Source organism: Urocampus carinirostris, chromosome 15 (genome assembly GCF_059441175.1).
Source record: "Urocampus carinirostris isolate Australia breed hairy pipefish chromosome 15, RoL_Ucar_1.0, whole genome shotgun sequence".
Lineage (NCBI taxonomy): Eukaryota > Metazoa > Chordata > Actinopteri > Syngnathiformes > Syngnathidae > Urocampus > Urocampus carinirostris.
Genome location: NC_142363.1, coordinates 32729031 through 32753417, shown reverse-complemented (window position 1 = coordinate 32753417; position 24387 = coordinate 32729031). Strand labels below are relative to the sequence as shown.

The 24387-nt window shown below is 41.8% G+C and overlaps 1 protein-coding gene across 1 annotated transcript in view; it reads right to left on the bottom strand.

Annotated features, from left to right (window-relative positions):
* Positions 1-23918, bottom strand: part of eif2ak3 (eukaryotic translation initiation factor 2-alpha kinase 3) — a 71523-nt gene extending 47605 nt beyond the window's left edge. Inside the window, exon 1 of the mRNA XM_088354477.1 lies at positions 23475-23918. Coding sequence (XP_088210603.1) covers positions 23475-23749 — 275 coding nt within the window. The 5' untranslated portion in view covers positions 23750-23918. The remainder of the gene's footprint in view (positions 1-23474) is intronic.
* Positions 23919-24387: the final 469 nt, after the last annotated feature.

Below are 24387 nucleotides of genomic sequence, written 5' to 3'. Positions count from 1 at the left end.
AATTCTCTGAATTTTAGTAAGTAAAATTCATATGTTTTTGTGCCTTTAATAACAAAAGATTATTTCCTGTTGAATAGAACATATTAAACTTATTATGGGAAGACATTGGGAAATTTTGTGTGTGTTTTATAAAAATCCCTAATTCTGGACAGTATTTATTGATGCATAATTGACAAATGATCGATTTGGGGATTTTCATTAATTCAATGTCATGTTTATTTGTTTGAGCCCTTAATCCCAAGGAGTCTCAAAGGGCTGCACAGACCACAGATTATTGCAAACCACAGAGTATTATGACACCATCCCCTGATCTGAAACCCACATGAGGGCAAGGGAAAACTGAAAAACCTCAAGGCAAGTCATGTTTACTTGTGAAGCCCTTTATCACAAGGAGTCTCAAAGGGCTTCACAGACCAAACTATTGCAAAGCACAGACTTTTACGACACCATCCACTGATCTAAATCTGCATGAGGGCAAGGGAAAACTCAAAAACCCCAAGTCAAGTCAAATTTTGTGACACGCTTAATCACAAAGAGTCTCAAAGAGCTGCACAGACCACAGATTACTGCAAACTACAGACTATTATTCCACCATCCCCTGATCTAAAACCTACATGAGGGCAAGGGAAAACTCAAAAACCTCAAGTCATGTTTATTTGTGACGCCCTTAATCACAAGGAGTCTCAAAGGGCTGCACAGACCACATATGATGATTAAACCATCCCCTGATCTAAAACCTACATGAGGGCAAGGAAAAACTCAAAAACCTTAACATGAGGAAAATGAAGAAACCTTGATTAGGGACAGCACATGAGGTAATCCCCCTTCCAGGATGACCAGGCTGTAATTGATGTTGCATCGCCACAGTTCCCAGTCCAGGAACATCCGAGACCGAGAGACAGTCTTTTTCCAGAGCTATCAAATCCTTCCCCATATATTATCATTGGAGGTTTTGGATTGTACAGCAATTTGATTTATTTTGGGGAATAAAACTATTTGATTACCTGAGTTTCCAAGCAAATGATCATCCCCCTTCATATATTATTGTATAATATACACATATTATATTCCGAATATATTAAATATAAATAATATTAAAGCTTTGCATTATATTAGTTTGTACTTAACTACTTGGATAGAAAATCAATATATATCTTTTTCCCCATACTGCCTTTTCTTCGATTTATTCGAAAAAGCGTCTCCAAAAATGAGCTGAGTAGTCCATTTCGAGTGTGTTTCCTGCAGGGAAAACATGCTTCTTAATCAAGGGAGTGCACCATCGTTCTAAGAAGCCGGGATTGATCGGAAATAATCTGTCATTGATCAGGAGGAGGGGGTGCGGGTGTGTCGGAGGATGTGTCGGCCTGAGAAGACTAAAACCGGGATTAATCTCGATCAATGAGAGGATGTTCCCTCTGTTTTTTTGCACGGCGGTCTTTCGAGAATTTATCATGAAGAATTTATTATTACAATAAGAGGTAGATCGATTACCAATCGATGGCGCCGATGTTTGGGAATTATTCAGGCTAAGATACAGCCAAACCTCTCTCTCTATCCTGCTCCTGTATCTCACGCGACGCTACCCAGCCGTGGCTTCTGATTCCAGCCTGGTTACCTGTGGTGTTCCGCAGGGCTCAGTACTTGATCCCCTTCTTTTCAGCATTTATATGCTTCCGTTAGGTGAAATAATTCGCAAGTATAAAATCAGTTTCCATTGCTGTGCAGGTAACACTCGTATTCTATATCTTATGAGTGGCCTAAATTTAATTTTAGCAATTTCTGCTTATTATGACATCCTGGAAGGGGGATGGCCTCATGTGTGGTCCCTTCTCAAGGTTTAGTAATTTTCCTCATGTTGAGGTTTTTGAGTTGTTCCTTGCCCTCATGCAGGTTTAAGATCAGGGGATGGTGTCATAATAGTCTGTGGTTTGCAATAATCTGTGGTCTGTGCAGCCCTTTGAGATTCTTCGGGATTAAGGGCGTCACAAATAAACATGACTTGACTTGACGTGAGGTTTTTAAGTTTTTCCTTCCCCTCATGAAGGTGTTAGATCAGGGGATGGTTTCATAATAGTCTGTGGTTTGCAATAATCTGTGGTCTGTGCAGCCCTTTGAGATTCCTTGTGATTAAGGGCGTCACAAATAAACATGAATTGACAAGGTTTTTTTTTGTTTTTTCCTTGCCCTCATGTAGTTTTTGGATCAGGGGATGGTGTCATAATAGTCTGTAGTTTGCAATAGTTTTTTATCAGTGCAGCTTTTAAGACTTTGTGATTAAGGACCAAATAAATAAACATAACTTGACTTGACTTGATTGGAGAAGCAAACCGGGGCGGAGACACTGAATCATGAAGAATAATGTTCGAAAGGCAGCTCTGCTCTGCTAACTCATTCCAACATACCTGAGATTCAACACCGCTCGTAACACTGAGATTCAAAATGTCTGTAGTAAAAAAGCGTGTGTGTGATTAAGGGACTGATATATTAGCTCTTATCATAACATAAGTCAATCAAGGGGTTTGTGCTTAAAGGAGCATAAAAAGCACGCTTCAGTGGAAGGCTGAGTGATTAGCTGTTAGCATAACATCAGTTTGTAAATCAGTTAAATTTGCAAGTCTTTTGGGGTTTTAGTGAAAGAACAGTCATGTTTGATGAGTTGAAATTCGATTGTATCGACTATAAAAGGTTTCAGAGCGCTATTTAAGTTTTATTGAAAATTCTAAGAAATACTCTTTTCGGCATTAAAAAATCTTATGCCAACTTTTAAGCTGATGAATATTCGCTCCACATCTCAGTTGTCGGCCTCTCCTGAATACTAAAAATCAGTATCGGCCCTGAAAAAACGATCGCTAATTAGAACCATTTACACTTTTTTGCAACAACACCCAAAAATGCAAAGAGGGTAATAAACCATCAAAGAGAAGATGTTCGCCGCCTCCCCGCTAAAAAAAAAATGCCCCTGGCATGATCAGGCGTGCTAAGAAAAACATTGTTTTTTGCGTCTCCTGGCTGCCAATAAAAGAAAGCTTCCCATTGGCTGCGGGGCCCTTCCAAAATCAAGCGAATGGGCTGTTGCTAAGCAGTGGGTTCGAGGCCCCGCCCCTTTCCAGTCTTGCCGAGAAGGAAAAAGTCAAAGAGTACAAGTCGAGATCAGAAGCTTGCCGAGACTGCTGAGTGCTGATAAAGGGAGCGTGAGGCGAGAGGGGGGACGGGCATTGTAGCATCATTCTAAACATATGGCCCGAGGGCCGGATCTGGCCCGACGACAGATTGAATCCGGACCACAAGTCAATGCTAAGAGAAGCGCCAAGCCAGAAGCCCCTCATAAACAACTGGAACTGTATTTTTCCCTCTCTTTCTCTCTCTTTGACGGTCGTTTTTTTCTCCCTCAATCTATGTACTGCTTTCTTTATCCCTCTCTCTTACTCTTTCACTATCTCGACTGTTTTTACGGATTCTCTCACCAGTTCACTCTCCTTTTTCTCCTTCTCCGTTTGTCTCTCTTGCCATTTTATGTCTTTCTCTTACTTTCTTTCTTTCCCTCTATTTTTTCTCTATCTTTCCCTTACTCCTTCTTTCTTTCCCTCTCTTTTTCCTCTATTTTTCTCCTACTCTTTCTTTCCCTCTTTTTTTCCTCTATCTTTCTCTTACTCTTTCCCTCTCTCTCTTCTCTTACCCTTACCCTTTCTTCTCTTACCCTCTCCCTCTCTTACCCCCTCTCTCTCTTCTCTTACCCTCTCTCTCTCTTCTCTTACCCCCTCTCTCTCTTCTTTTACCCGTACCCTCTCTTTTTTTCTGACTCCTTCTCTCTGCTCTTACCCTTACCTCTCTTTTTTCTTACTCTCTCTTCTCTTACACTCTGCCTCTCTCTCTCTCTCTCTCTCTCTCTCTCATCTTCTGTCATTTTTCTCTATCTTTCTCTACCTCTGTCTGTTTTCTCTGGTTTTACCTTTTCTCTCTTGTTTTCACTCATTCACACTATTAAGCTCTCTGGCCCTCATTCCATATCTCTTGTTGTTTACTTATTTGTCTTTCTCCCTTTCTGTCTCTCTCTCACTATCTTCTATCCATCTCTTCTATGTATTTTTTCTCTATACATATGTATTTTCTCTCGTTCTACTTTTCTCTTGTATTCTCTCCCTTCCCCCTTTCTATTTTTCGTTCACTCTTTTTCTCTGTCTTGTTCTTTGTCTTTCCTCAACCTCTCTCTCTCTCTCTCTCTCTCTCATTTTTCCTCTATATCTTTATCTTTTTTTTCTGGTTCTCATTATTTCTCTCTTGTTTTCTCTCATTCACTCGATTAAGCTCTCAAGCCCTTATTCCATATCTCTTGTTCTTTGATTATTCATCCTTCTCCTTTCTCTTTTCTCTGTCTCTCTCTCATTATCTTCTATCCATCTCTTCTATGTCTTTTTTTCTCCCTATATGTGTACATTCTCTCGTTCCACTTTTCTCTCATTTTCTCTCTTCCCGTTTTTATTTTTCTTTCACTCTTTTTCTCTCTCTCTTGTTATTTGTATCTTTATTTTGTTCTCTTTCTTGCTTTTTTTCGTTCTCTCTCCCTCCCTTTTTCCATCTCTCTCTTTCTCTTTAATTAACTAGTCCGGCCCCTGTGAGCATGTTTTTTTCCTACCATGTGGCCCCTGAACTCAAATGAGTTTGACACCCCAATGCTAACGGATTGAATGAGCAGCACAATGATGGGTCATAAATCAAAGCCTTGTATTGTTTACAAGCGCGCTGATAAAAGCCGAAGTCATAAATCAAACGCTCGACGCGATACGAGACGATTGTTGAAATAGACATTTGATTTTTCGTTCAATCGGAATTTGTATATTCACAAGAAGGACGTTTTGCCGGGTCCTAAATCAAATGCTTTCTCCTACGAGAGATGACTGATTGTCATGGATATTTGGCGTTTTTATTGAAAACAAAATTTGGATATTTACCAGAAGAAAGTTTTGCTTGTGATAAAGAGAACATAAAAAGCACGCTTAAGTGGAGGGTTGAGCGATTAGCTGTTAGCATAACATCAGTTTGTAATCTTACATTTTTAACTTTTTTGTTCTCTTTTTGCGACTAGGGTTTATTAGATACGCTTTTTCCCCAGGGATACACCCGTACCCAAATCTTGAGTACCGTAATTCATGGGTATGGGGCACAACGGGTGATGGCGTACAACTTTATATAATCTTTGGCGAAATATTGTCCATGTATATGGTGCACTGGACTGACTATAAGGTGCATGAAATTGGTAAATGGTAAATGGTCTTCATTTATATTCAAACTAATCTAAAAGCTAAAAAGAAAAAGAGAAAAAAAATCGTAGAATATAAACATTAGGAAATGTGCTTCCTCCAGTCAAATTAATTGATTATTTCAGAAATAGTTTCCATATGTAATAACATTCCTTTGTAACTGCATTCCCAATTTTACTGACCAGATTTTCCATTTTGAAGGCATCCTTATTTATTGTATTAGGTGCGCGCAATAGTCTAGAAAATACAGTAGTCTGATACCAATAGCAGTGTCTGAAATATTAATAAAATAACTAAATACTCGGCAGCCAATCAGAAGCCTGCATTGAATAACTTCCTGCTTCCGGACTTTCCCGAGCGTTAAAAGGTCGTGCATTTTCCAAAGTAGACGCACAGAGAATACAAGAACAATGGATAAGTAGTTAAGAATCAAGCCAAAACCTCAGCCCCATAAGAAAGATTTAAAAGAAGCTAACAAAATGTATGACGCTACAAAACGTAAACGTACATTGTAATTATATTCTGATTATCAATCCTTAATACTTTAAAACAATGGCAACTTTTCAGAGTTGTCTGCCCTGGAAAATGATTTTAAAGGAATACCTTTTGTACTTGAAAGTTGTGTCCCTAACTTCAAAATATTCTACTTGCCGATGCCATCTCCTGGCTGAAATCATCATTGCGGCTCATGCTAGCTGCTCGTACGCCACATCTTAGACGCACTCGGATTGACTCTTCTTTTTGGGAGGGGTTGGGGTTTCGGATTACCGTACATTTGAAAAAGTATGCATCTTCCATCCATCCATCCATCATCTGCACCGCTTATCCTCAGTAGGGTCGCGGGGGTGCCGGAGCCCATCCCAGCTGTCTTCGGGCAGTGGGAAGGGGACACCCTGAACCGGTTGCCAGCCAATCGCAGGGCACACAGGGACAGACAATTCGATCGCTCATTCACACCCGGGGACAATTTGGCCCGGTCAATTAACCTGACATACATGTTTTTGGAGTGCCCAGAGGAAACCCGAGCAAGCACGGGGAGAACATACAAACTCCACACCGGAGGTTCGATCTCATGACCTCAGAACTGTGCCGCACACGCACTAACCACTGCGCTGCAGTGCTGCCCAGTAAGTATCTCGCTTTCACCATTTCCTCCTGGAATGAAAGAAAGATGTGACCACGCACTCCCATTGCCGCAACCCGGGTTCGGTTCCTGTTGCACCCTATGCTTTGTGATCGCGGTTCGCCAAGTTTTCCGATGGAGAAACCATTTCGGGAATACGCGTCACACTTGAATAAATACAGTCGACACTCTGTTTTATGGACAACGTTGACATTGATGAATATTTATCCAGGTCCGAGCATTTGAGCTAGCGCCCCCCGGCGACGGAGAAGAGACGGAAGAAGACAGATTGAGGGGGTGGGGGGCTAGGGGGTGCCAAACGCCGTCTCGTTAGCCCCTTTGTTAGCGTAACGCCGTATTATAACGACGGCGAGCGCTTCTCCAGTCGCGGCCGAGGGGCAATTATCGTCGCCTCGGCAGCTCCTCGGAGACGAGCCTCGCTCGCGGGAGCTGTAAACACACTCCGTTGAAAGAAACAAGCGGCGTGTTTACATACGCCCGGTCTCCGAGGAGAGACGCGTCGGCCAATCCGGCGCGAGCGTACGCCGGTGCGCGGCCAATAGGCCTGTGTTGTTCCCCGGCGCCGCGGCCAATGGGAGGGCGGCGAGGCGCCGGGCCCGGCCAATGGCGGCGCGGGGAGGCTTGTAACCATGCGACGGATCGAGGAGCAACAAAAATACGAGCGCGTGGGGAACACGTGGTGGGGTGAAAGTTCTGGAGGCGCTGATCGGGCGGCCGCGCCCCGATTTTAGCAGCAGGACCACGAAGATTTCAAACAAGAATGGGAAGTTGTTCTACAACTCTCTTTCCCTAACGTGGAGGAGGAGGTTCTCGTTTCTTTTACACACACACACACACACACACAAAGTTACCCTGAAATTGGGACTATAAGGCGCGTCTGATTATAAGGCGCACCCAGTACATTTTAGAGGAAAAACATTGTGTACATACATAGGCCACACCTGACTATAAGCCGCACGTGCCCGCATTAAAACAAGGGATATTTGCAAAGAAAGACGGTACACAGTAAGAGTTTTAAAATGGTCTGTCTTTCTGTCCTTCTTTCTATTATCTCTTGCTCATTTTCTTTCTTTCTCTTTTTTCTCTCTTTCTTTCTTTCTCTCTTGCTCATATTCTTTCTTTCCCTCTTGCTCTTTTTTGTCATTGCTCTTTTTTCCTTCTTTCACTCTCGCTCTTTTCACTCTCCTCTTTTATCTCTTTTCTCTAATCCTTTATCCTTCTTTTGCTTCCTTCCTTCTCTATTCCTTCATTGCTTCTTTCGTCCCTTCATTGGTTTCTCTCTTTCTCTATTATTTTTTCCTCTTCATTCCTTCTTCCTCTCTGTATCTCTTCCTTCTTTCTCTATTCCTACCCTCCTTTGATTTTTCTTTCTTCCTTTGATCTTTCTTTCTCTCTTCTTTTTTTTCTTTCTCTATTCCTTTTGTCCTTTCTTTTTTCCTCTCTTCTTTTTGTCATTTCTGTCTCTCCTTCTTTCCTCCTGTCTTTTCTCTCTCTTCCTTTCGTCCTGTTTTTTTTCCTTTCTCCTGTCCTGTCTTTCTTTCCTTTGAACCCTTTGAGACGCCTTGTGATTAAGGGCTATACAAATAAACGTGACTTAACGATCCGACGGCCCCCTAAAAATACCATACCAAAAAAAGGAATAATCAACATAAATATGTATTATTTTGACAAAATATACCATAATATAGATATTTTAATTTCTCAAAATACAATGCACCAAAATAGGAAAAGTATTTATGTAAACAAATAGGTTTGTTATTTATTTAAAATATCAATGCGTTACATTAAAAAATTACAATTTACTAAAATAAGAAAATTAATACTTAAATGAACCAAATAAATTGCGATTTTGATCTTTTTAGGAAGACTTTTTTAAAATAAGTTAAATTTTAAGGATACTTCTCAATTTACCCAAATTTTTTTTCAATATTTCGCTTTTATAGAAAAATATTTTAAATTGGAAAAACTTTCTCTCGGCTTCAGAAAAATGTATATGGAACTCTGCTTTTATACTCGTTTTACTTACTGCAGTATAACGAAAATGCCAGTCTACTAGTGATCCCAAGAGCCAAGAAGAAATCAGAAAGTTTGTGAGTGTTCTCCATTGTTTGTTTTTTTTTTTCAGATTTGACCTGCAGCCTTAGCGGAACTGTTTAAATCTAGGCTTGAAAAACACTTCTTTTCAATAGCTTATGTATGATTTCGACCTCAGGACACTATCCCCCGGACATTCTGTTATTACCTATATTTTATATTTATGATGTCTGTACAGCTATTCTTATGATTAAAGGCTGTACAAATAAACAAAACTTGCCTAAAGTCCATAAAAGACGCAAAGATTACGTTCTGGAAAAAGTTACTCAGGTTTGGATTTTGTGAAGTCATATTTAGAAGTAAGCTACTTAGCTGATGTATTAGCTCTTATCATAACACATTTTAAGCCATATAAACTGTAGAACTGCAGGACTTATGATTATTACATGATTACAAGCCACCGTTTTATCACCACATGACATCGTTTTGTCAGTTTCTAAAGGGAACAAAATCATCTGTCAGTCAGCCTCGCTCTTCATGGTCTCAGAGGAGATCTTTCAAGAACATCTCCGCGTCTTTGTCTAAGCGGGAGAGTCGAGGCGACTGCAGAGTCAAGGGTGTGGTTTTTTGAGCCGCTCTGCAAAAGAAAAACAGACTCGACTTGTGCTTTTTTTTTCAGTGCCGGGCTCCTCTCCATCCCTCGCCCGCTAGCACGTGCTCAAATCCAAAGCGCGTGGCGCCACGCTGCCGGCAGCCCATTGGTGGAGACGCCCGCGCGCTATTGGTTGTTGCCAAGCAGTGAGCGCGGCGAAAACAAGACAGCGTGGTCCGGCGGAGCGCTTGTTTTTGCTCCTTCTGGGAGAGTCGCACCTTCTCTTTTCTTTTTTTTTTTGTGAGTCCGCCCCACCCAAAGTGCTGCAGTGCTGCGGGATGAGTCCTGCGGCCGACCTGACAAAGTGAAGCCTGCCCTTGTAAAATCTGCGGAAACTTTGCGAGAGCATGGAGGACGTCTTCCAACTTGGAAGTTGGACTTTTTCGTCGCTTTGATCGTCATTGACACACCGGGCAGTTGAAATACCGTATTTTCCGCACTATAAGGCGCACCGGGTTATAGGGCGCACCCCGAAAAAAAACAGTTTTTGGTCCTATTTTTGACATACATAAGACGCACCGGATTATAAGGCGCTACAATGGGAACGTGGACAAAACAGTCAGATAGTTCAGTCCAACTTATTACCCCCTTAACATTCCCAAAGCTTGCAAAGACGCAAATACGTGTCGAGAACACGTGCGGATGCGGTGTCCGTACGATGTCACTCAAATGCATCGTTCCATCATTCGGAAGGTTAAAGTCTTGGGATTCAAGAAATGCCAACCATTCCTTAGTTTCTATTTTCTTTTTCGCTCGCAACTTTACTGTGCATATGACAATAAACACATGGAATTTAGTTTAATTTAAAAATAGACACTTGATTCCATCCATTATCTGCACCGCTTATCACAGAAACATCGAGTTCAGTCTGAAACAAGATACAGGGACAATACGGTAATCTAGATTCTAAGAATGGTACCAAAGCTAAACAGGTTTCTTCTAAGGCAAAACTGTAGAGCTCTCAATCATCCATTTTAGGTCATGTGAGACCAATCAGGCAGAAGAAAAGAGGCCGGTTATCGTTCAGCCAAATCATTTATATGGACCAGTGACGCTCGACCAAATCATGCCTCTACGGGCGTGGTCTTATATATCTGATACACGCAGTATCAGGTGACGGTGCTTGAAATGGTGATAGGTTGGTCGTTTTGGTTGTAACATTTCTCAGAATTCACTGTGTGAATATAACTTGTTTTTATATTCCTAAATATAAAAACAATCTTTCACACACACACACATGAAGTAACGTTTCAATTATCAATCTAATTGCATCTTTTGTACGTTTATCAGTCTTGTACTCTTTTATTTTTAAGTCGCATTTCCGGTGTATTTATCTGTTTCCTGTGTGAAAGAAGTTAACTAGACACACGGGGGCGAGTAGAGTGGCCGAAGGACTCGGCCGGGGCGAGTGTGGCGGCCCCGATGGGCCACCGGACAATGCTAATAAATGTATTTACCTTAATGCTTGTTTTTATTTGTTTAATTCTGCCAACATAGAGTTTATATAAGTTTTAACTTTATCAAATGGCTAAACTTGTTAGAAAGTCAAAGAAGTGAGAAATTTGGCTTTTTTCTGGAAGGGGGATGACCTCATGTGCGGTCCCTTCTCAAGCTTGTGTTTCAAATTAGGATTTGAAACTGGGAATAGGGTCCAAATCAGTCTTTTAAACCGAGACTATGGTTCAAATTTGGGCTTTGGGGTAGGTTTTTGATCAAACAGGATTTTAAACTAGTTATAGTGGGTACAATTAAAGTTGTAAATTAGGAAAATGGCTTCATATTAGGCTTTTAAACGAATCCAAGGGTTTGAACTAGGGTTTTAAGTAGGATGCGTTTAGCCTCAATTTACAGATAAGGTTTCAAACTAAGGATAGAAGGTTCACACTAGATCTTTAAACTAAGCCTAGGGTTAAAGTTAGGGTTTTGGTCTCAATGTAGGGTTTGAAACTGGGAATAGGAATTCTGATTAGGGTTTGAAACTAAACCTAGGGTTAAAGTTAGGGTTTTGGTCTCAATGTAGCGTTTAAAACTGGGAATAGGAATTCTGATTAGGGTTTGAAACAAAACCTAGGGTTAAAGTTAGGGTTTTGGTCTTAATGTAGGGTTTGAAACTGGGAATAGGAATTCTGATTAGGTTTTAAAACTAAGCCTAGGGTTAAAGTTAGAATTTTGGTCCCAATGTGGGATTTGAAACTGGGAATAGGAATTCTTAATAGGTTTTGAAACTAAGCCTAGGGTTAAAGTTAGGGTTTTGATCTCAATGTGGGGTTTGAAACTGGGAATAGGAATTCTGATTAGGGTTTAAACTAACTAGGGTTAAAGCTAGGTTTAAGTTTTAAACAGAAGACACCGTTTCAAGCTAGTGTTTGAACATAAACCTAGTGTTCAAATTAGAGTTATTTAGTAGGGTTTTTTGTAAGCCTGTTCTTGATTGACGTGTTTACTGAGTTGCGAGGTCAAACTGGTTGGTGTGCGGCAGAATTTTGGGTCAGGTCACAGTTCTTGTGACAGGTTTATTTGCTTTTACCACACTAATAAACTCGATTCCTAAAGAACAACAAATTCAACAAAAACAAGGACACAATGGACTACATGAAATAACATGACGTCATCTTATTTAAAAGGCAAAAAACATGTGCTAGAAAACTTCCCCTCACACTTCTGTTATTTTGAGGACAGCTTCTATTAATAAAACCTCCCCAGTTGCGGGAGACGTCTCAAACTAAGTCATCAGGACAAAATCGCACCAAAAAAAAAAAAAAGGAAAAAAAATCAAACTCGTCTTCCTACTCCTCTGCAAACTAACTATAGACCAACCTGTGTGGCCGGTCCCCGGCTCGCCATTGGCCGAGGGGACGGCCGGGGACGGCTTATTGGCTGTTGCTAAGCAGTGGGGGCTGTGGCGCGGCGGATGCCTTGCGGGGTAATGGGGTGGGGTCCGAGGATGGGGGTGGGTAAGGGCGTCGGTACAAAGGGAGGTGGGGGAGCAAGTTCAAGCTGCTCTGTGGTCCTCTTACCTCCTGAAGGTGTAATTAGAAGTTAGCTAGTTTTCTTCATACCTTGTTGTGTAATAAATGGTAAATGGTCTGTATTTATATAGAGCTTTACAAGTCAATGAAGACCTCCCAAAGAGCTTTAAAATGTGCTTCACCCTTAACCATTCACACACACACTCACACACCAGTAGGGAGTGGGCCTCCAAACGTTTTGAGGATAATCAAGATGCTAAATGGTAAATGGTCATCATTTCTATAGCGCTTTTTAAGTCAATTAAGACCTCCCAAAGCGCTTTACAATGTGCTTCAGACTTACCCATTCACACACACACACACACACACACACACACACACCAATAGGGAGTCGGCCTCCAAACGTTTTGAGGATAATCAAGATGCTAAATGGTAAATGGTCTTCATTTATATAGCGCTTTTCAAGTCAATGAAGACCTCCCAAAGAGCTTTACAATGGGCTTCACACTTGCCCATTCACACACACACTCGCACACCAATAGGGAGTCAGCCTCCAAACGTTTTGAGGATAATCAAGATGCTAAATGGTAAATGGTCTGCATTTTTATAGCGCTTTTCAAGTCAATGATGACCTCCAAAAGAGCTTACAATGTGCTTCACACTTACCCATTCACACACACACTCGGACACCAATAGGGAATCAGCCTCCACCTCCAAACGTTTTGAGGATAATCAAGATGCTAAATGGTAAATGGTCTGCATTTATATAGCGCTTTTCAAGTCAATGAAGACCTCCCAAAGCGCTTTACAATGTGCTTCACACTTACCCATTGACACACACACTCGCTCACCAATAGGGATTCAGCCTCCAAACGTTTTGAGGATAATCAAGATGCTAAATAATAATAATAATAATTTCCTTGTATTGTCATTCTGTGTAACAATGTACACAGAACGAAATGTCGATTGCACCTGACCCGTTGTAGCGAGCCGATGCAGTCGCAGCCAACAGAGGGCGCCGCTGACCACTTTTTAAGTCTTAGGAATGACTCGGCCGGGGCGCGAACCACCGACCTCCCAGTCTCAAAGCGGGCGCCTTACCATCTAGGCTACTGAGCTGGTATGGTAAATGGTCTACATTTCTATAGCACTATTAAAGTCAATGAAGACCTCCCAAAGCGCTTTACAATGTGCTTCACGCTTACCCATTCACACACACACTCGCACACCAGTAGGGAGTCGGCCTCCAAACGTTTTGAGGATAATCAAGATGCTAAATGGTAAATGGTCTGCATTTATGTAGCGCTCTTTAAGTCAATGAAGACCTCCCAAAGCGCTTTACAATGTGCTTCACACTTACCCATTCACACACACACCAATAGAGTGTCGGCCTCCAAACGTTTTGAGGATAATCAAGATGCTAAATGGTAAATGGTCTGCATTTCTATAGCGCTTTTCAAGTCAATGAATACCTCCCAAAGTGCATTACAATGTGCTTCACACTTACCCATTCACACACACACTCACACACCAATCACAGCATGCAAGGCACCTATCTGTCCCTATTTAAATCCACTCCTATATGTCCCCTTTTGTCAGTCCAACTGCGAACCTCAGTTAGGGATTCAGTGTCTTGCCCAAGGCCACTTCGACGTATAACACAGAGCCGGGAATCAAATCTGCGACCTTTTGATCCCAAGGCAAGCCCTCTACCTCCTGAGCTAATGCCATATAACACACTAACCCAAATTTTGGAAAGAGCCAATAGAGACCCAAAAACAAATACAGGGTGTTCCAAAAGCACCTCGGAAACAATTAACTCATTTGATGCCATAACGTATAAATGAGTTTTAGAAGCATTGTCCCAGAGTGCCAAAACGTAAAAACAAGTTTTTCATATTTTATTTAAAAAAAAAAAAAAAAAAACGATATAAACGGTTAGGGTTAAAGTTAGGTAGCCGGGGGACAGACAGGAGCGAAAAACAGGTGGGAGTCCGGGTCAAAAAAGGCTTGCCTAGTGTCATCTGAGGTTCGCAGACGGACTGACAAAAGGGGACAGATAGGAGTGGGTTTACATAGGGACTCATACATAGGGACATAGGGCTCATTGGTAAGTATCAAGGCTCTGGGAATGATTTCAGTATGATAAATCACAAAAATACACGACAAATCATATAAACGTGAAATGTAAATGGTAAATGTTCTGCATTTATATAGCGCTTTATAAGTCGATGAAGACCTCCCAAAGCGCTTTACAATGTGCTTCACACTTACCCATTCACACACACACTCACACACCAATAGCGGCCATGCTATGTCCCCGAGTGCCAAAACGTAAAAACAAGTTTTTCATATTTTATTTTATTTTTAAAAACGATATAAACGGTTTGGGTTAAAGTTAGGTAGCCGGGGGACAGACAGGAGCGAAAAACAGGTGGTAGGCTTGCCTAGTGTCAACTGAGGTTCGCAGACGGACTGACAATAGGAGACAGATAGGAGTGGGTTTACATAGGGACTCATACATAGGGACATAGGGCTCATTGGTAAGTATCAAGGCTCTGGGAATGATTTGAGTATGCTAAATCACAAAAATACACGACATATCATATAAACGTGATTTTTTTTTTTTTAAAAGACTCGGAATTTGCAATTCTTTTACATAAACGTCTGTAATCAATCTTCTTTGGGTACCCCCCCCAAAAAAAAAAAAAACCTTACAAAAGGCCGTGCAAAGAAACAAGAAGAAAACGCAGCAGCCTGGTCACGTGGAGTCTTTTTAGTACTCGTTTTCAGTTGCACGACACAATGCAGCGACATCTAGTGGTCACCTCACACACACTGTCCCTTTAAGATTCTCACCCATTTAAAAAACAAAACATTACCACGCGAGTGACTGATTCAAGGCGCCGACGGGACGACTGAACAAACAAGCCGTACACAGGGACCGTGCCGGTGTTCAAAACGCATGCATGATTCATGCGCGTGCATGTCAAGGCGACATCTCTAGGGCCCCGGGGGCCCCGGGGCCCCGTAGAATGCCACGTTTACAGGTGAGCAGCTGACAGGAGTCGTGATCAAAAGCGTTGGGCTGCAATATTCATGGAGGACAGGAAATGCGGGGCACGGGATAGAAAAGAGAATGACAGCTAGCAAAACTTTCTGACTAAATTTGAATCGATTCGTTCTGTTAGCGTCAGTTGAACTTGGTATTACGAGCGCTAAAACAACCTCCTTTAAAACGACAAGACAATTGTTATGTTGAATAATGCTATTTGCGAACAAAGCAAGCTGCTAAAGCTAATAAGCTCACTAGCAATTAGCAATGTTAGCATTAATATGGCTAGTCACTGTTGACTTTGTATTAAATTGATGGTCTAGTTGTGTTTGTTTGCTTAATAGCAGTGTCTGAAATAATGTCTGCCCGAATGTCTGCCGTGCAGGAGGAGTTCAGAGACAACAAGAAGGAGGATGCTGCCATTATTCCAGCAGCCAAAATTAAAGACATTTTGGCAAAAGTCTTAGAAATATGGAAAGGAATCACACAGGAGAATTGCAGAAGGTCGGCATATCGCTCATTATTAAGACATCCAAAGATGACAAAAGCAGACGTCATTGGATCAGTTTTTCAAGGAACCTGGGACCAGTAAGCAAAGATTCAGTTTATTTTACATGATATGCCTCTTGTTTTAGGTTTATTGTGCAATAATCTGATTTTAATATGTATTTGTTTCATGTTCTGATGCTCTTACATTTAAAAAAAAAAAACATTTTTTGCGGAACTTTGAACTGAATATGGCATTTACATTCAAATAGTGTCTCTACTTACAAATGATTTACAAAACTACTGTCAGGATAACCGATTTGAATCCCCTGTGCCCGCTGATTGGCTCCCTGTCCCTTTTTAAACCCAGTCCTGTCACGCTCCGGCAGCGAGTCCGGCAACAAACCTTAGCCCCGCAAGACGTGGGTTTTGACCCTGTCCTGTTTCCTGTTGGTATATCCTGTCTTTCCCCTTCTCTCTTTCTATTTCTCTTTCTCACGGTTGCCATGGCCCCCAATTGGGCCCGCCCCTGTGGCGCCAGCTGCGGCTCGTTGACAGATTGGCTTTCCGTCTATTTAAACTCAGTGCTCTCACTCTTCCTTTGTCAGTCCGACAACAAACGTCTGCCCCGCAAGACGTGGGTTTTGACTCGGTCCTGTTTACTGTTGGTATTTCCTGTCCGGTATTGTTTCTGTTTATTTTGTCCTGTTTAAAATCGGTTTCCAGTTTCATTCTTGTCTAGTTTGTCCAGTTAAATTTCAATATCCTGTTTTGATTTCAATCCTGTCCGTCCCGTTGTTTAATATCGGTTTCCAGTTTCGTTCCCGTCGAGTTTGTCCCGTTTAATTTTGATATCCTGTTTTGATACCAATCCTGTCTGTCCCGTCCTATCCGGGATCGACCCCATCTGTCCGATATCTGCTCGGGCAATTGGTATCGATCTCATCTGCGTCTGGCTTCCTGTCATTTTTGCTTTCCCCTTCTCTCTTTCTATTTCTCTTTCTCACGGTTGCCATGGCCCCCAATTGGGCCCGCCCTTGTTGCGCCAGCTGCGGCTCGTTGACAGATTGGCTTTCCGTCTATTTAAACTCAGTGCTCTCACTCTTTGTCAGTCCGTCAACGAACGTTCGCCCCGCAAGACGTGGGTTTTGACTCGGTCCTGTTTCCCGTTGGTATTTCCTGTCCGGTATTGTTTCCGTTTATTTTGTCCTGTTTAAAATCGGTTTCCAGTTTCGTTCCTGTCTAGTTTTTCATGTTTAATTTCGATATCCTGTTTTGATATCAATCCTGTCCGTCCCGTTGTTTAATATCGGTTTCCAGTTTCATTCCCGTCGAGTTTGTCCTGTTTAATTTTGATATCTTGTTTTGATACCAATACTGTCTGTCCCGTCCTATCCGGGATCGACCCTATCTGTCCGATATCTGCTCGGGCAATTGGTATCGATCTCGTCGGCCTCTGGCTTCCTGTCATTCCACGCCATACCGCTTCCTAACGTGCATGACTCCCCATTTCCCGTAAAATAAAAGACTTGTGTGAGAAACGTCACGCGTTTGGGTCCTGATCCTGCCCCGGTCTTCTACGATAGTATCCTGTTGCTATTGTGACTAGGGCAATCCTCCCGACAGATGGATGGAAAGCTGGAACGCGTGGCAACCCCGGAGGAGTTTCCACCAGGTTAGCAACGAGGTGAAGTGGGGGTAGTTTGCGGTCTACGGTGGGGGTGTCGATAACAAAGACAACGTAAAGTCTTGCTTGCGTTCAGGAGACCCAAAACGAGACATCCCCGACGACTCTATCGTAAAGAAACGTTTCCTTCCATGTCTTTCGGAAATAATTCCCTGGTTCCTGAGGTCGTTTGATCCCCGTGATGGGCAGAGTGTTTGTTATTGTCTTTGTTGTTTTTATGCCATTGTTGTCTTCTCTTCAAAAGTTTTGATCTTGCGAAAAATTCCGAGGCTCTGCTTGATAAACAGATGACGTGTTTTTGATCATTCTGTCAAGTCGAGTCGCGGTTATTGGTGATGCCCTTCATCACAAGAACTCTCAAAGAGCTGTACAGATCTGTCAACAAGCTGCACGGGTGGAGCCAATTGGGCACCATGGCAACCGTGACAGTACTAATAAATGTGATAGTTTGGTTACTTATTCCTCACCCTTATGTTATTGTTTGCCCGCTATCCTCATTTATACATAGAAACCTTTAAATATGTTTGCGTATTTTGTTAAAGTGGACACTGGTTTTGTATTTGTGTGATTTTGACAAAGATTTAATCACATTTCACGATGTTTTCATGCAGAAATGAGAAAAAGTTCCAAAAGTTTTCCATACTTTTTCATATTACTGTGGGTGTGTTATGCTTGAATATTTCAGGGAGGTGTAAAAATGTTCTTTTTCCGACGCCCATCAATTAGTGGATTTTTACGACACACACAATTTAATATCAAAAGGAAAAAAGAGTCAAATTCCCTTGAAATCGAGTTCGACGGTAAAGTTGTACCACGAGTGGAGCGAACCGACGTGAGATAAAACAAATCCGAATCTCAGCCGGCGTTAGCGTAGCCGAACGCGACCACGCTCCTGGGGTTCTTTACACGGGGAGACCTCGTCCATAAAAAAAGTCGGACAGGAAATTGAACGCGAGTTCAATACGGTGGAGACGCCTTCGAAAACCTTTTGATCCGTTTTTTTTGATCCCGGCGAAAAAGACACGGACAAGCGGGCGTGTTTAAAATACCACACAGAGAATAATTTAACGGTGGAGGGAGATTTACCCCGGGGGTGAAGAGAGGGTCGGCGGGAACAACACACTGCGGCAGACGGGAGGCGAGCGACGGGCGGGATTGAATCGATGCCCGAGTGGAGCATCTCACACCTCGTAGAGGAGCTATGTTTTGGAACTTTTTGCACTATAAACTTGAGATTCTGAATAACTTTTTACTGATGATAGTAATGATTCCCATTTTTAATTGATAAACAAAATACAAAACAAGACTGAGGTTGCTAGTAAGCATTTATAAATGAAAACGGATTAAATCATTTGAAAATATAACAAAACAAGTTTCAAAAGCAGCGTAGCTATAAATGCTAAGGTGCAGATTTGTACAAAACTGTTTTTTTCATGGCTACTTGAATTTTTTTGTATCCAACTTAACTCTCTCTAGGGAGTATTTTAAGCAACTGCTATGACAATTTCACAAAATTTTGCCAAAAAAGAGCTCCAGAGAGAAATTCTAATACTTTGTTTTGGACCGTGTCATTTATGGGTAATCAATTATCTAAATGGATATTGCACACAATGTTTTAAGTATTCATGACTAAACATTTGGAATCTAAAATCGCATAGTTGTCATGATTACTAATGTGACTCACTGTGCCCGCCTCTTTGGCACCAATTGCCTCGGACTCTGATTGGCTCCCTGTCCCTATTTATACCCACTCCGACCAGCCCCCTTTTGTCAGTCCGTCTGCGAACCTCAGTTTACGCTAGGCAAGCCTTTTTCAACCCCGACTCCCACCTGTTTTTTGCTCCTGTCTGTCCCCCGGCTTCGACCCGTTTTTGATCCTGACCACGTCAACTCTCCCGTCCCGGCTTTCGACCTCTTTTGTCCCCGAACATGTCTACTCTCCTTTCCTGGCTTACGACTTGCTTACGTCCCCGACCACATTTTTGCTCTCCTGTCCTGGCTACTGACCAGTTTTCGTTCCCGACACCGCCATCGCTCGACATGGAAGATCCACTTCTGCGTTCAGAGCGACCTGCTTCCCGCGTCCAGCAATCACCGGATCGTGGGCACACCCTTTCTCTTTCTTCCAATGAAACTTGTGAGAAACGCAACGCAAGTGGGTACTGTTTCCGTTCTGGTCCTGACAATAGTATTGGTTATTCAACCAAACCAGTGACTTTAATACTTGGAATTGTCTTTTTTTTTTTTTTTAAATGACGTTAATAGGTAGACGCCAACCAGAAAAAAAAGTTGGGAAAAAAACGTTGAAAAGGAGTTAAAATGTATTAAATATTATTCAGGATTTGTTAATTGGTTATCAAAAGATCATACACACAATTATCATTGGAAATTTTCCTCATGTTGAGGTTTTTGAGTTTTTCCTTGCCCTCAAGTAGGTTTTAGATCAGGGGATGGTGTCATAATAGTCTTTGGTTTGCAATAAGCTGTGGTCTGTGAAGCCTTTTGAGACTCCTTCTGATTAAGGGCGTCACAAATAAACATAACTTGACTTGAGGTATTTGAGTTTTTCCTTGCCCTCATGTAGGTTTTAGATCAGGGAATGGTGTCATAATAGTCTGTGGTTTGTTATAATCTGATGCAGCCCTTTGAGACTTCTAGTGATTGAGGGCATCACAAATAAACATAACTTGACTTGAGGTTTTTGAGTTTTTCCTTGCCCTCATGTAGCTTTTAGATCAGGGGATGGTGTCATAATAGTCTGTAGTTTGCAATAATCTGTGGTCTGTACAGCCCCTTTACACTTCTTGAGATTAAGGGTGTCACAAATAAACATAACTTGACTTAACTGGAGGTTTTTGACTTTTCCCTTGCCCTCATGTAGGTTTTAGATCAGGGGATGGTGTCATGATAGTCTGTAGTTTGCAATAGTATGTGGTCTGTGCAGCTCTTTGAGACTCCTTGGGATTAAGGGTATCACAAATAAACATGACCTGACTTGAAAAATACATTTCTCAAGACATTGAAAATAACTTTTGAGGAGCTAAATTTTGACCACATTTAGAGCCAGATCGACCAACTGAAGTTATGATAAGAGCAAATCACTTCCTCTATAGCATTCTATTTTTGCTCTCTCTCAATCACAAACACACACGCTTGATTGAATGAATGAAAACCTTATTCGAACATTAAAATAAAAAACAAAACGAAAACAATAACTCAACAACAAAATAATGTTACATAATTTTCGAAAAGGGGTAGTAAGAAGCAAATTGCCTATATTCCTGACCCCTTCATCTTCCCTCTTAAATACACCAATGATATAACAATAGAAATAGTAAACACAACAACAACTACATTTATTTATTTTGGCCAAATTATTGGATGGACTAAACTACCTAATGAATTATAGACCTTTATTTTTGCACTAAATCTTGTCTAACCCTGACCAAAACCCAACATCCAAAAGGAGTCCAGTGCTGGGTGCGGACAGCACTTCTTAAGCATTCAACTTACATCAGTGTTCCCTAAATTAGCTCACGAGGTAGAGCGCTCGTTTTGGGATCAAGAGGTCGTAGGTTCGATTCCCGGGTCCTCCGTGTTGTATGTCGAAGTGTCCTTGGGCAAGACACTGAATCCCTAATGCCCCCAATAAGCAGGTCGGCGCCTTGCATGGCTGCATGGCCGCTATTGGTGTGTGAGTGTGTGTGTGAATGGGTAAGTGTGAAGCACATTGTAAAACGCTTTAGGAGGTCTTCATTGACTTGAAAGGCGCTATAGAAATGCAGAACATTTAGCATCTTGATTATGCTAAAAACGTTCGGAGGCCGACTCCCTATCGGTGTGTGAGTGTGTGTGTGAATGGGTAAGTGTGAAGCACATTGTAAAGCGCTTTGAGAGGTCTTCTTTGACTTGAAAAGCGCTATAGAAATGCAGACCATTTACCATTTAGCATCTTGATTTTCCTCAAAACGTTTGGAGGCCGACTCCCTATTGGTGTGTGTGAGTGTGTGTGTGAATGGGTAAGTGGGAAGCACATTGTAAAGCGCTTTGAGAGGTCTTCATTGACTTGAAAAGCGCTATAGAAATGCAGACCATTTACCATTTAGCATCTTGATTATCCTCAAAACGTTTGGAGGCCGACTCCCCACAGTAACTATTATGCATGAGTACAATTTAGGTTCTAGGTCACAGTTGTCAAACAGGCGGCTCGCGGGCCGGATCAGGCCCGCTAGGGGATTGGATCCGGCCCGCGAGATAACGCTCAGAGAAGCGCAAGAGAAAGAGAGCTGTAAGTTGAAATAGGTCCACTTGATGTTGCCAAAACAAGGTGCCTCTCACAAACGCTGCACTTGTATTTCTCTCTCTCTAATCTCTCTTTCTCTCTCTCTTCCTCCATTTTCCCTCACTCTCTCTATCTTGCTCTCTTTCACTCGCTGTCTCTTTTTCCCTTTTTTTTGTTCCTTTTTGTCTACCTTTTGTTTACCGTCTTTTGCTCTCTCTTCATTTTTTCCTTTACTCTCATTCTCTCTCGCTTTCCCCTTCCATCTTTCCCCTTTCTCACCTACTCTCCTCTTTTTCTCTCTATTTCTCTTTGGATTACATTCTTTGCCCCTCTCTCACTATTTCTGTTTTTATCTCTTGTTTCTCACGCTCTCTCTTCCTTGCCCCACCTTCTCTACCTTTCTCTCCCTATCTTTCTCTTATTTCTTTCTCTCTTTTTTTCTTTCTCTCTAATCTACTAAACCGGCCCCCGAGAGAATGTTTGTTCTATCGTGTGGCCCCCCGCGCTTAAATGAGTTTGACACCCCTGCTCTAGGGTAACATTACAAAAAAAGTATCCTTTTCCTTATAACTTGTAACCGAATGGATGTGCATACATCAAACGACAATTCAGACACTAATCACACTTTTCAATAAACCCCATAATCAGGGTTGGGTAGGGTTACTTTAACTGGATTACTTTCAATGACTTTTGGATTACTCCAATACCAAATATGCTAATAAAAGACAAAATAAACTGAATATGAACAAAATGACTACATTTTGTGCAGGCTCGGGGAGTAACGGAATACATGGAACGGCAAAAAAGATGTCGGCAAGCTGTTTGGATTTATTTTCATTTTGTTTCTGTCAAATTTTATGTTCGTTTTGCCGGAGATCAAAGCCAGGAGAGAAAGCTTACCACGTGTTGTGAGTCATCATTTTATTCATATTTAGTTTCTTTTGTCTTTTATTAGCATATTTGGTATTGGAGTCATCCAAAAGTCATTAAAAGTAATCCAGTTAAAGTAACCCTACCCAACCCTGCCCATAATTTAAATAAGTAATTCCATAATCACTGATTTATAGAATGGGCTTTGCTCGTGAAGACGCCCCTTTTAAGTGTTATAACATTACAAATACAACTCAGTTTGCTCTCAATTTACCGCCGAACAGTTGTGCATACATTAAACCACAGTTTTATTTTACAATCAAACTCCAAAACCTTAAAAAAAGACACATTTGAATAAGCTATTTCAAAAATCACATATTTAACTAACGGGCTTTCGCTGCTAAGACTCTCCGTGCAGCGAAGGCGACATTAAAATACAAATTATCTCTTAATCCACCTCGGAATATTTGTGCATATATTAAAGCACAATTTAGTGTATAATCAGACTCTTGAACTTTTGAAAGAAAAAAAAAGGGAAATAATTCATTTCCAAGACTTGCCTGGACTTGTTACTGTCGCCTCATCCCTGCAGCCACATCACCCACATTTAGTGACCACAACAAAATGCATAAAATACTTAAATTAGGACATTTGCAGCCCAAAAAAATGAAAAATGTGTTCGATAAATTCTTGAAAATGTGAATTTGGTTATTTACTTCAGTTATTGAGTGACGTTTCTCCACCGTTGCCTATACAAGTACACAAAATTGTGAAGAAAAGGACAAATCTGATTGTATTTCCTTTGCAAATTCAGGTTATGTTTCTCTACACGCATTTTGGAAGTATTTTGCTGTTAGTTTATGTTATGGGACTAGTTTTTGTTGCAATTTAGGAAAGTCAGCAAGCCCCATTTCAACTTATTCGTCTCTATATAGAAGTCCTTTATTACAGGTCTATCCTGGAGTGTCACGTCTAATCTCGTTGTAAACAATATTCCCTTCGTAGTTATCAATAACAATAAAATCCGTGATTCCTACCTCCTCATGGGGGCACTCGGTAGTCGTCTCCCCCCGCAGGAGCCTTCGTCCTCGGAAGACGGTCCCCCGCTCTCGTCGTCCTCCACAGTCACGTCCCCCGCGACGTGGTCCGGGCGCAGCTTCACCGCCCCATGGCTCGAGCCCCGGCCGGCCAGTCGGGGCTCCGTGCCGACGAAGGCCGAAGGGTCCCCGGTTCCCAGTCCGACCGTCGCCTTGAGGAGCAAGAGAAGCGCCAAAGAAATGCTCACTTTTCCCAAAAGAAGCTCCCTTTCCATTTGGAAGGCTGGCTCATTAGTGAAGTATTTCCTTTTACATGCCACACGTCGGCGGTGTAAATCTTCACATACGAAAAAAATAATATTTATAAACTTAAAGTAGTTTATACTATAGTCGCCTTAATTTCTTCACATTTATATCAACGCCAGTTAGGAAGAGAACGCCGTGTTTTCCTCTATATAAACTCGCCCAGGTTCCAAACCGAAGCCCCGCCTTGTTTCCATGACCCAATTGGACGAGGAAAACCATGCGTTGGTTGAACCCGACTCCAATTGGAGGATAAAATGTCAATCACGGAAGTGGTGTACTCAGCACAACCCAATTGGACCCTGTACGTGTCACTCAAAGGGAAGCGCGGAAACAGTCGGGTTTAATAACAGTGAAGCGGATTGGTCGTGTTGTGGAGTGACGCGAGCATGTTTTAGGAAGTGTTTAATTGGCTGAATTGTGGACCAATTGTATCGACGGTCGTGGTAAACAACCCCGTGATTGGTTAAGGAGTGGCTTTGTTTACTATAGAGACGAGATGTCATTGGATAGTTCGGTTGTCGATCATCGGCGTTGTTAAGTGGCTTGACGCGAAAACACCAACGTGGCTCCCCAGTGGAATGAAGCGTCCACTTCCTGGTCACGAGAT